Here is a 12,501-nt window from a genome sequence, read left to right on the forward strand (position 1 = left end):
CCAGAGCAGGAGAATGTTGACTGGACTGGAGTCAGATCTGTCGTCCACCCCTGCTGTGCCAGCAGGTCCTGCTCTCTTAGCATCTGTCTGATGCTGGCCAGCAGGACGCAGAGATGACCATGTGAAAGGTTAACTCCAGTTTGGCTTTCTGTCCAGGCTTTGAACGAGGAAATTGTGAACAGGAAGAAGAATGTGGACCAGGCCATTAGAAATGGACAGGCTCTTCTGAAGCAAACTACAGGTAAGGCCAGGAGCTGGGCGTGCTCCAGCTGATGGGCAGGGTTCTGGGAATCGCCCGTCCCCTGCACCGTGCTTGCTGGGAGGTCTGTGCAGAGGAGGCTGCCGTCCCTTAGGGCTGATAGAAAATTCCCAAAGTAGCTGTAGTACAGCCAGGCCTGGATGCCTAGCCACATGTGCTCCAGTTTAGTAAATCCCAAATACCAACCCCCAGCTCTGTGAGTGGTGATTCCAACTGGCTGCTCAGTGGTTCTCAGCACGGAGCAGCCCTCTAACACTACGCAGGGTTTTCTCCTTGCATCCAGCTGCTAAATCACATGGAAAGAGGTTAAAAATACACCAAACTCTTTCCTAATATTGCTTTCCCATACTAAGCAGTTGTTGCTGTTGCCACGTGGGTGTGAGTTTGTGTTTATGAGTGGGAAGAGAGGTCGGGGCAATGCATTTCCTTCAGATGTGGTCTGCTCTGAGCAGATGTGCAGACCTCTGTCCTTGTGGGAGCCTTGGAGCAGGAAGAGGAATTACAAAGAATTTGGCTTGCAATCTCCTGTCCCCTCGGAAATAGCAGTAGATTGTGAATTGGACCTTTTTTTTTGTGGAGCTGTGACATATTAGCTGAGAGCTGAGTTCTGGTGGTTCTGGGGCTTGTGGCAAAGAGAGGCTTCACAGCACATTTCCTTCCTATTATAGGCAGGAGCTGGCCGTTACACTGGCTGGCAGAAAATGTCAGCTCTGAGAGTAGCTTCCTGGCTGTAAAAATAGGCTGCTAAGCTTCACTGACGTGCAGAAAAGTGAGACTGAAAGTAGCTATTTACAATGGGGGACAGGGTGGCTGGCTACTCACACCCCCCTGCAGCCCCCTCTGCCCGGCGTCACTCGGCCCATCTTGGTGTCCAACAGGGGAGGAGGTGTTGCTCATCCAAGAGAAGCTGGATGGAATTAAGACCCGCTACTCGGACATCACCGCCACCAGCTCCAAGGCGCTGCGCACACTGGAGCAGGCTCGCCAGCTGGCCACCAAGTTCCAGTCCACACACGAGGAGCTCAACTCCTGGATGAGCAAAGTAGAGGAAGAGCTGGCGTCCAGCGGGGGACAGTCCCCAGCTGGCGAGCAGATACCGCAGTTCCAGCAGAGGCAGAAGGTGGGGAGCGGTGACGCAGCACGCAGGGGACAGGGACACGAGGGCTGTGTGGGAGGGGAGCTGGTGAGGTTTGCTCAGTGCCTGGGCAGGGAGCATGGGATAGGCGGTCTGAGACCGTGTTGGGTGGGGATGAGAACAAGGGAGCCCATTGCTCTCTGGTGTGGAGCTGGTGGCTGCTGTGTGTTGCTGTGTTTGTGGGGAAGCTGCCCACCTCTTCTGCCTCCTTGGCGCGTGCTGGCTCTGAGAATAGCTGGGCTGGAGAGCTTGTGCCAGCAGGGAGAAGGGGAGGAACCCAGTCACAAAATCACTGAAAATCCAGCAGCCAGGTCTGCCCAGGTAGCTGGCACTGCCACCAGAAGGACGTGTCCATGTGTGCCTTCCCCAGGAGCTGAAGAAGGAGGTGATGGAGCAGCGGCTCGTTCTGGACACAGTGAACGAGGTGAGCCGAGCACTGCTGGAGCTGGTGCCCTGGCGAGCCCGCGAGGGGCTGGATAAACTAGTCTCGGACACCAACGAGCGCTACAAGCTGGTCAGCGACACCATCAAGCAGCGGGTGGAGGAGATAGATGCTGCTATTCAGAGGTCTCAGCAGGTAACTTGATGAACTCCAGGGCCTCCAGGAGGGTTTCTGGGATGAGTGGGAGAAGGAGGGCCTGTACATAGCTGGACAGGACGGGCTTATCCAGGGTAGCAACCTTCTCAGAAAGGTTCATTCTGTATGGAGTGGAGGCTGTGGAGTGCCACGAATAACTGCCTGTACTGGCTTTGAGCACTGCCTCCACAGAACTGAACGTGCAAGCAAAATTATCATGTAAAGTAGAGCTGTCCCTTGCCCCGCAGATGGAGAGGGTGTGGAGGAAGGTGGCAGCCTCCCTGTGCTTGCTGTGTTGCAGTGATGCTCTGGGCCCAAAACTACTGCAGGAGCATCCCCATGGTCCTGGCTGCCCTCATCAGAGGGGAGCTTTCTGTCAGAAAGCCACGGCCCGTTCTGGCAGGCATTCCTGCAGTAGGCGATGTGTCTGTTAGTGCATGTGGCTGTGTCAACGTGGCCTCTGTGCAGGTGTTCAGCTGTTGGCCTTCCAAGCACAGGGGCAGGGCGTGCGGAGTCACCACTTACATCTTACAGAAGGGCCCTTGTTTTTTAAATGCTTGCAACAAGGATGTAGATGTCACTTGTGCCCCAGGTCCACCCTGGTAGGGACAGCAAGCGAGCTCCCTGCTCTGCTCAAATTGGAGCAGAGATGGGCCCGGAGGCCTCTGCCCTGTGGCCTCGGCTGATGGCAACCTCCCTTCTTCCTCCACCAGTACGAGCAGGCGGCTGACGCGGAGCTGGCCTGGGTTGCTGAGACCAAGCGGAAGCTGATGGCTCTCGGTCCCATTCGGCTGGAGCAGGACCAGACGACGGCCCAGCTGCAGGTGCAGAAGGTACGAGCGGCGTGCATGTGGCTGCCAGGGAGGAGCAGGCGGGCACGGAGGTGGTGGTCTGTGGGCAGTGGGAGGAAGGGGTGGGGCTGGGGATGTCTGTCAGGGCAGTGGAGCTCTGGAGGGGCTTCTGGTCTTTGTACGGTTGAGCCCAGAGCACCGAGAGAGGTGCCACACGTGCCCTTGGCAAGTGAAAGTAAAAAGGAAGGAGAAGAAGGCTTTAGACAAATGAAGTGTTGGATATCTAAAGAGCCTTGAGCAGCTCAGTGTGCCAGAGCTATTCACACAAGCTAAAGACGGAGCAAGCTGGGGTTGCCAGGGCTTCACCTCAGTGCTGTGCCCGACTTGCCCAGTCGCTCGGGGCCAGGTTGGGTTGCCCTCGAGGGAGGTGTTCCTTCCTTCCAGGGCTCTGCCCTGGCTATGGCAGCGAGCTCTACCTGTGTCTTGCAGGCACTGCTGGCAAGAGCAGCTTGGAGAGCTGTACCTATTGATTAATGAGGGTACTTTTTTTACATTTGCTTTCTGCTTATTGTTCCTTCCAGTGGGGGACTCCTTGTTTCACTTGCAGCCAGCCGTGGAACAAAGAGAAGCTTTTTTTTTTTTCCCTTTTTTTTTTTATATATATATATACTTCTTTGAGATGAGCTCATGCCTGAAAGAACGTGCACTTTAAATAAACGGCCCTTTTCTTCCCACACCAGCCTCAGCAATCAGAGCAGCATACATGCTTATTGGATTTTGTGCATTTAAAACAAACAAAAAAAAACCACAACACATTGTTATAACGGACGGGGACTGAAGCATTGAGCATTAAGTTAAATTGAGCTCAGCCTGGCTCCCTGCTGCTTGTGGATGTTGTTAATCATATGGACCTGGGGAATGGTGAAGTTATGGGTAGATGCAGTTCTGGAGAGCATGGTTTGGGGGGCTTGAAGTATTCGCTGAACTGATCACAAATGGGTGGTGGAGCTTTTCCTGTGCAGGTGGGAAGCCCTTGGGTAAGGGACCTGCATACCAACGTGTGCCCTCGCGCTCTCCCCCGAGGCACAGCAGGGTTCGACTGACTGCTACCTGGCGTTTCGGGGGGGGGGGGTGCTGCATGCAGGGCAGCCGTGGGTTTCCGATCCATGGGATGATGACCTGGGTTGCTTGGAGTCTGACCTGACACCTAATTTCAAGTGCCATTTTCAGGCCTTTGAAAGACAGGGGTTAAAGTAGGTGAGCAGTGAGAAAGCAATGTGGTTATCTGCCTTTTCAGCCAGATGCTCGCTGTGCCACAGGACGCCAGTGCTGAGTTTTGTGTGATCGCTGTAGTGCTGGGGCTAGGCAGCCTGGCGGGGCCGGAGGGCCCCTCGCAGGGCTGGGGAGGGCTGGTCGGGCTCCCTTCTCATTCTTTCCCTTTCTTTGGACATTTCCTTTCTGCAGGCTTTTTCCATCGACATTATTCGGCACAAAGACTCTATGGATGAACTGTTCAGCCAGCGCAACGAGATCTTCGGGACGTGTGGGGAAGAACAAAAAGCTGTTCTCCAGGTGAGCCTGACGGATATTTAGTGCTGGGGGGGAGACAGGGAGGGGAGAAGGCGAGTGCTCAGCTCTTGCGCAGTCTGAAGCAGTTTAAAATTACTCCATCTTCAGGAATTCCCACCAGTGACACTTAGCAGAGATCTGTTTATATTTATTAGCCTCTTTTATTGCAGTATTTTTATTGCAGTGTTTGGGGAAGGAGGATAGTGAGTTTTCTGAGGCTGCTTTAATTGAAATTACAGCTTGTGCACGTGGATCGATGCCACCGAGCGCACCTCCTGCTCTTCCAGCTCACAGCATGTGGCTGGCAGTGTTCCTGTGCTCTTTTGCATCCATCACTAACTCTCCTTGCTTTCCTTTCAGGAGAAAACAGAGTCCCTGGTGCAGCAATACGAAGATGTGAGCCAGCTCAACTCAGAGCGCTACGCTCGTCTGGAGCGTGCACAGGTCCTGGTGAACCAGTTTTGGGAGACCTACGAGGAGCTGAACCCTTGGATTGAGGAAACACAGGCCCTGATCTCACAGCTGCCCCCTCCAGCCATCGACCACGAGCAGCTCAAGCAGCAGCAGGAGGACATGCGGGTAAGACGATGGCTGAGCCTGCAGCTCCTGCACCCATTTGCTGGGTCAGCACTTCTGGCTTGAATGGAGGTGCAGCACTCACAGGGCCAGAATGGGCCATTTTTGTTTGTTTTTTTTTCCCTGTCCTTTTCTTTCTGGGGATCCTACCTATGTAACACAAGGGTGCCTTGGTCATACCAGTTGGGAATTGCTAGATAAGTTGGATCTTTTCTTACTAAAATACAGATGAAATCCAGGGGAGCCTGATTGTCTCTGCATCTCTTGCCCGACTGTGGTAAGAACAGCATTGTACTTTCAGGGTAGAAAGATGCAAAGGAAGTTTTCTTTGTCATCCCCCTGGGGACCGCAGGGAGGGTCAACAGACAGAGCTGCCTGGGGCAGCTGGAGCGGGGCAGCTTGCTGGTGCACACCATGGGAAGAGCTGAGCACTAGATGTTTGGCACATGCCGGGTCAAGAAATCCGTGGTGTGTGTGCACTACCAGATGCAATCGTGGCTCTTTGAGCGTTGTGTGAAATAAATAGACAGCAGCTCTCGGTAGACTTCTAAACAATTGTCTTTCCCCCACAATCTTATTCCCTAGCAACTGAGAGAGTCTATTGCTGAACATAAGCCTCACATTGACAAGCTGCTGAAAATCGGACCACAGCTCAAGGACCTCAACCCTGAGGAAGGGGAGATGGTGCAGAAAAAATACTCCACAGCAGAGGCCATGTACGCCAAAATCAAGGAGGAGGTGTGTCAGCGGGCTCTTGCGCTCGATGAAGCTGTCTCACAGTCCACTCAGGTACGCTTCTGGGGTGCCAAGCAGCCAAGTCTGCTAAGTGTTTATTGCAGTCCCCTGGGGAAGCCATGTGCTTTGAAATGCAGTTTTATTCCTATGCTAGGGTTGTAAAACCCTTTATAGGGCACAACATAGGCAGACACCTTCAGGGTAGTTTTCAGCTGACTGCTGGGCAGAGCCCCCACTCAGTACTGACCACAGAAGGAGGGGAGAAGGAGTTTGAATCTTGACATGGTAAATAGAACAATAAATTTTTACAACCTTCATAATGATGCTCATTCAAAGGGGCTGTTTTGGCATCCACCCAAGGTTGGGAGAGCCCAGAGAGCCTCCTTAAAGAGCTTGGAGAGATAAGTTTCATTTCTGATAAGCAAAGCACTGCTGTGTGTGTGAACAGCCACAGGATTGTTTGTGTGGAAGAGCTAATCTCCATCTCCAGAGTCTGGGCATCTCTAGAGGAGACCTACAGATTGGTGCCTGCTGGATCAGATATGAAAGGAAGGGCAGAGATTGTAGGTGCTAAAGGTCATAAAGGGGTAAAGCGTTTCTGCCACACAGGTTCAGGGTTTATGGTTCTTAGTTATGCTTCATTTCACCCAGTGTTACTGTAATGCAGTTGTTTTTTGTCATGTCTGGGTGTCTTTTTTTTTTTTTTTTTAGTTTTATTCATGTATTGTTTAGTCACTTCTCTTGGTTTGCACTTGTATTAACTCCAAGTTTTCCCCCCCATCCCCCCCCCCCCACCCCTCCCGTCTCATCTCTCACTCACATTGTGGAATGTGTTATCTCTGTGTGTTGCTGCCTGTTCCTGTCTTCCCCACATGGTCCCATTTCATTGTTGTGTTGACTACGCCCCACCATTGCAGATTACAGAGGTAAGCCCCACCATGATAGATGTTCGTTTACACTATTTCCTTGGGCTGAAACAATTCTGATTTATACCCAGGCTTTCATTTCTGGTTCATGCACAGCTCAGCTGAATTTGCTTAAGAACTAACTCTGAGGGGGAAAAAAAGTCACATTTCTGAGATGGCTTTTGTTGCATTGCTGCCTGGTTTCAGCTGTGGCCAGCTTCCACTGGGAATGCTTCGTGCAAAGCAGAAGTTTTGCTTTTGAAGCAGTTTGCACTGGTGCACAGAGCTTTCTGCTCTAGCTGAACTTTCCATTTGCTCCTGCTTGTTGGCTAAGGCAGTGTGCCCACGATCAACTTTGCACCACAATCCTGTCTCATCTCTGCTGTTAGCTGGGACTTGGCAAAAGCCAGTGCTGGCATCCTGCAGGGGGGGACGTGAGGAGCACCAGGGCTGGCAGCCCAATGCAGCAGAGCTGCCCGTGTTCTCACCAGCAGAGATGAGTTGGTGTCTTTCAGGCCAAAGTTGACTATTCTTCATTAAAAGAAAAATAAAGCCATATGTATATTGAAAAAGAAAATAGCAAACGTGCTAGACCCTCTTCCTTGGCTTTCTGATTTTGCTTTTGTTGAAGCCCCCGTTCCTTGGCAGCTCACTCTGCTCCTCCCTGTGCGCATGCAGCCTTCCCCGTTTCCCCCTGACCGTGCCAGGGCAGTTTTCTTGCTCTTGTTGCACCAAGCGGAGATTTCCTTCAGCACCAAACACAGGCACTTTTCCAGCAGCATCTCTGCGCAGATGATAAAACAAATGGGATTTGGTTTTTGTGTCACGCTGCCCACCTGCCAGCAGTGGGACAGCAGTCAAAACGTGAATGTTACGGGTTGAACATCATGACAAAGCGCTGCCGTGTTTGGTTCACAGTTGCCTGTGCCGGCTCTGTGAGTGTGTTTGGCTGACTTGGGGTTGGATTCCTTTGAGGTGGTGAAGCCCGGGGCTGTGTGCAGCAAATAAGAGCTGAGGCAGGCATGAACAGGAGGCTGCAGGTGTAATTGCTGTTGCTGGCAATGTTTGTCCTCTCCAAGAGGCCGCTGGGCACAGCGCTAAGGGCTGTTGGCACAGGCAGGGAGTGATGCAGCGCTGTTTAATCTCATCTCACCTGCCCTAATGGACTTGCTACTCCCCAGTTCCATGACAAGATCGAGCCGATGCTGGAGACACTGGAGACCCTCTCCTCCCGCCTGCGCATGCCGCCCCTCATTCCTGCTGAGGTCGACAAGATCCGGGAGTGCATCAGCGAGAACAAAAACGCCACGGTGGAGCTGGAGAAGCTGCAACCCTCCTTTGAGGCTCTGAAACGCCGCGGGGAAGAGCTGATTGGCAGATCACAGGGAACGGACAAGGACCTGGCAGCAAAAGGTATCTTGGGGTGGTATCAGCCAGAGGAGAATTGTTTCTCCTCTGTATTTGTGACTGCTCAGGTTGAGGTTTCAGCTCAGCTGAACTGAACCATCACCATGAGCTGGTCTCTTGTGGCAACTGTTGGTGGTCCCCGTGAAGCAATTTGTTGTTGTTGACTCAGCTCCTAATGGAGGGAAGGAACATCCCCAGCACAAAAAGACCTGCCAGCACAATTGGTACTAATTGGCACCTTTGTTGGCAGCTCAACAGCCAGCTGAGTGAGCATAGACTTCACACTAGAGGTGGCCTGAACAGAGGTTCATTGGAGGAGAGTATGTGGGCAAATCTGTCCTGAGCTTGCCTGCACATAAATAAAGGCTTAATTTCTGCAAGCCAGGGTTTCTCCTGTCCCTGAACATCTCATAGTTAATGCTCTGATAGCCCCACCCGCTTTTAATTCCCATTTGAATATTCTGTTGGCTATTTCTAAGTGGAAAGTTTTTGTAAAATGCTTTTGAGTTGTAAAAAAAAATTACCTTAGGGCAAGATAAGACAGTCTTCTCCTTGACTGTTTTCTTTCCTACTGTCAGTAATCCAGGATAAGTTGGATCAGATGGTCTTCTTCTGGGAGGACATCAAAGCCCGGGCAGAGGAACGTGAGATGAAGTTCCTTGATGTCCTGGAGCTTGCAGAGAAGTTCTGGTATGACATGGCAGCCCTCCTGACTACCATCAAAGACACACAGGAGATCGTTCATGACCTGGAGAGCCCAGGCATTGACCCGTCCATCATCAAGCAGCAGGTGGAAGCAGCAGAGGTGAGGAGCGTGGGACTGTTCCTCTGTCTGGAGCTTGTTTGCACCCACCTTGTAAGATAGATTGGGATAGGTCTTAAATATGAGCATGGCCAAACGTGTCTGTAGAACAAATTTGTAGGCAGTCAGTCAGATTATGAAATGTTTCTGTTGTAATTTGGAACTGCAGGGAAAAAACAGAAATGTGTTTTACATTTACCTTCCCACTTCCACCACCTCCTGTTCCAGACAAGGAAATAATACTTAAATCACGTTTTTGCTCGTGTTTTGGGAAGCTTATTGAGCATGCGGTCAGAGTTGTGTGCCCACAAGTTTGAGTGATGTGGAAGTTTGCACGGCTGCTCCCAGTCTGTGTAGAAGGCATTTGAGTGCTGTCTAGCGTGGGAAGTGTATATTTAGATTTTGGTTAGAGTGGAGATAAGTGTAAAGCTGGATGGGCTTGGATTTGTGTGTTGTTGTGTGGTTGTTTCAAGTAAATGGTGAAATCCACTTCAGGTGTTTGCATATTGACTTGGCTTGGACCTTGGGGTTATGGCGTGTTACGTTATATGTTGCTCTTTGCTAAGTTTGTCCTTTCTATTTTTGTTTTATAACCACTCTTGACTTTGGTTTGCAACTTTTGAGTCTCAAACACTAATCCCTGTATTGACAAAATATTCCTGTAAACAGTACATCTCTTGTAAACATCTTCAGCAAGGCAGTTCAGGCTCACATCAAGCTAAATATAGAATTCAATCTTTTAGTTCCCCCAAAACCTGCAAACAGCTGCGTTGCCACTCTGGCCAGAGGTGGAAGCAGAAGAGGTTGGCAGTGGCAGTGCTGGTGAGCAGGGCACCCATCTGCTTGCTTCGTAACGTAGCCCTGGGGTCTGGCCTTGGGCTGTTGGCCAGGATGCAGGACATATCCAGCACAGAAAGGACTCTCGACGCTTTAGCCTTCCTATTTGTGGGGAATTTTTGGAAGAGCATTTAATAATAAACATTTTCCTTTCACCATTATGTTGTATGCAGACTATTAAGGAGGAAACGGATGGCTTGCATGAAGAGCTGGAGTTCATCCGACTCCTTGGAACTGATTTAATTTTTGCCTGTGGTGAAACTGAGAAACCAGAAGTGAAAAAGAGCATTGATGAGGTAGGGAAAAACAGCAGTCCCTCATTCAGATAAAATCAGGTAGGAGCAAGTGAGAGCTCAAGTGGAAGAGCCTAACAAATTTTGTGGGCAATCTTGTGTTCTGCAGATGAACAATGCGTGGGAAAATCTAAACAAAACTTGGAAGGAAAGGCTTGAAAAGCTCGAAGAAGCCATGCAGTCGGCTGTGCAGTACCAAGATACTCTTCAAGTAAGAGACAGGGCTGTTTATGTGTGGTGGGTAGACGTGGGAACATCACCGTGAATCCTCTCCCTGAAGCTGTACTAGGATTTGCAGTAACGTAAGGCAGGAAGATGTCTCCTGTATGGCTGTTTACAGCCTCTGTTAGACCCTGAGCTTACCAGCCAGCTCCAAGGAATAGCAAATGTTTGACTGCATTTGTCTTCCCAAGTCTGTCTTTGCTTCTGCACAGCAGAGCAGGATGAGCCTGGCTGCCAACACTTTCTTACAGAGGAAGCAGGGAGGTGAAAGACTTCGCAGAAGTGTGTGCTGGAGGCAGGCATCTCTTCCCCCAGGGGAAATTTTGGTGGCTGCATGGTGATGGGGGCATCTGTCCCATTTTCCCAACTGGCTGTGGGAGAGCGTTGTTTGCCTTTCCCTTTGTTAACGGTGCCTGCACTCATTTCAGGCCATGTTTGACTGGCTGGATAATGCTGTGATTAAACTCTGCAACATGTCTCCTGTCGGCACTGACCTCAACACAGTTAAGGAGCAAATGAACGAGATGAAGGTACGCGGGTGGAGTCGGGCCGCTTCTCTGGTGCTTGCTTTACATCACAGAGCTCTCATTCGAATGATTCATTTTGTTCTGTTTTTTGTCCTGCTTGTTTTGGCAGGAGTTTAAAATGGAGGTTTACCAGCAGCAGATTGAGATGGAAAAGCTTAATCACCAAGGTGAACTGATGCTAAAAAAAGCTACAGATGAGACAGACAGAGACATCATAAAGGAGCCACTGACAGAGCTGAAACATCTCTGGGAGAATTTGGGCGAGAAAATTGCTCACAGACAGGTACAGAGATCTGGGCTCTTGCCAGTGCAGGGTTGAAATTCACTTGGATGCTCCCCCTCCTTCCTGACTTAAACTTTCCTTTTCCTTCCCTGTCATTGCCCAGCACAAGCTAGAAGCTGCTCTTCTGGCACTTGGACAGTTCCAGCACGCATTAGCAGAGCTGATGGCGTGGCTGACCCACACTGAGGAGTTGCTCGATGCACAGAAGCCCATCAATGGAGACCCAAAAGTCATTGAGGTTGAACTTGCAAAGCACCATGTGAGTAGTCTCGCTCTGTGTCACTTTTTGATCCATTCCTGTTGTGGGATTTTTCTCTCATGAAGGGTTTGAGTTGGTTCAAGTCCACAAGAGCATTCTGGAAGTAACAGGGTGTTTACGGAGATGTCCAACGTGTCTCATGTAGGTGCTGAAGAATGATGTCTTGGCCCACCAAGCAACTGTGGAGACGGTGAATAAAGCAGGCAACGAGCTCCTGGAGTCAAGTGCAGGGGACGATGCCAGCAGCCTGCGGAACCGCCTGGAGAAGCTGAACGCATGCTGGGAGTCAGTGCTGCAGAAGACAGAGGAGAGGGAGCAGCAGCTGCAGTCCACCCTCCAGCAGGTCAGGGCACGCGGCGGGTACTGGCCTGCGCACAGGGGAGCTGCTTCTGGCATGAAGGGGAGAGGAGCTGGAGACCCTGGGCTTTCAGTGCCGTGCTTTCCATCTAACTGTCCTGGAGCAGTGCAGTGCCTGCCTGGGGATACAGCAGCAACCAGGCACTTCTGCTGCGGGTGCGAACTCGGCTGGCCCCACACAGTGCTGATCTCCTCTCCTCTGCCCTGGGGCAGATGCCCTGGGGCATCTTCCCTGGTTTTGCCTCAAAAGCGTCCACGGGTATTTGTTACCCTGAAGTGAAAAATTAATTATTTCTCTCTTGGAAGAAGATGAGGCTTTACAGTGGAAGTGCAGAGGGACTTTTACCTTCTCGAGCTAGAGATGTGCAAGCTTCACAGTGAGATTTAGAAGCAGGCAGTTTTTTGTTTGCAAAACCAACTGTGCTTTATTTATTCACCAGAATGACATGGTTAAGGGGGTACCTTGTGCATCCCCTCTTAACGCACTGTTCAATCCAGCTCTGCCTCTTTATCTGGTTTTGAAGCAAGCACAACGTTAACCCTGGCGCATGATCAATGGTGGCTGATGTCATCTGATGGTGGCCAATTATATGTTCCCGAACAGGCCCAGGGTTTCCATGGTGAGATTGAAGACTTCCTCCTGTGGCTAACGAGAATGGAGAGCCAATTGTCTGCATCGAAGCCCACGGGAGGTCTGCCAGAAACTGCCCGGGAACAGCTCAATGCCCACATGGTAATTTCTTGGGGCAGATTTTTAGTATGTTCAATTCCACAAGCTTTTGTCTGTCAAATATCAGCATCAAAACTTCTCCTTTATGTGTCTGACGGGAAGGGAGATGAGAGCTTCTCTGCTCTCTTACAGATAAATCTGCACTTGATGCCTGGACAAGCATCACAATGCTTTAAGCACCATCCTCTGCTCAAAGTGGCACGCTGCTGTCACTGTGCTGCCTGCCCAGAACTTAAT

At 50.8% G+C, this 12,501-nt stretch overlaps 2 protein-coding genes across 14 annotated transcripts in view; one reads left to right on the plus strand and one right to left on the minus strand.

The window, feature by feature from the left end:
- MACF1 (microtubule actin crosslinking factor 1) overlaps positions 1-12,501 on the plus strand; it is a 141,943-nt gene that overhangs the window by 112,200 nt on the left and 17,242 nt on the right. For 9 of the 13 annotated variants that reach the window (XM_035345791.1, XM_035345790.1, XM_035345792.1 and 6 more), the window contains 17 exons: positions 157-241; positions 1,138-1,379; positions 1,765-1,971; positions 2,685-2,804; positions 4,227-4,334; positions 4,692-4,910; positions 5,493-5,696; positions 6,560-6,568; positions 7,729-7,960; positions 8,533-8,759; positions 9,767-9,889; positions 9,996-10,097; positions 10,537-10,638; positions 10,745-10,918; positions 11,022-11,177; positions 11,323-11,520; positions 12,139-12,267. In XM_035345791.1, coding sequence (XP_035201682.1) covers positions 157-241; positions 1,138-1,379; positions 1,765-1,971; positions 2,685-2,804; positions 4,227-4,334; positions 4,692-4,910; positions 5,493-5,696; positions 6,560-6,568; positions 7,729-7,960; positions 8,533-8,759; positions 9,767-9,889; positions 9,996-10,097; positions 10,537-10,638; positions 10,745-10,918; positions 11,022-11,177; positions 11,323-11,520; positions 12,139-12,267 — 2,637 coding nt within the window. The remainder of the gene's footprint in view (positions 1-156; positions 242-1,137; positions 1,380-1,764; positions 1,972-2,684; positions 2,805-4,226; positions 4,335-4,691; positions 4,911-5,492; positions 5,697-6,559; positions 6,569-7,728; positions 7,961-8,532; positions 8,760-9,766; positions 9,890-9,995; positions 10,098-10,536; positions 10,639-10,744; positions 10,919-11,021; positions 11,178-11,322; positions 11,521-12,138; positions 12,268-12,501) is intronic. The other 4 variants (XM_035345795.1, XM_035345796.1, XM_035345793.1 and 1 more) reach the window with 1 other exon arrangement.
- HMGCL (3-hydroxy-3-methylglutaryl-CoA lyase) overlaps positions 1-12,501 on the minus strand; it is a 350,359-nt gene that overhangs the window by 85,062 nt on the left and 252,796 nt on the right. The gene's annotated exons all lie outside the window — the stretch shown is intronic.

This window comes from Oxyura jamaicensis, chromosome 23 (genome assembly GCF_011077185.1).
Source record: "Oxyura jamaicensis isolate SHBP4307 breed ruddy duck chromosome 23, BPBGC_Ojam_1.0, whole genome shotgun sequence".
NCBI classification, from domain to species: domain Eukaryota; kingdom Metazoa; phylum Chordata; class Aves; order Anseriformes; family Anatidae; genus Oxyura; species Oxyura jamaicensis.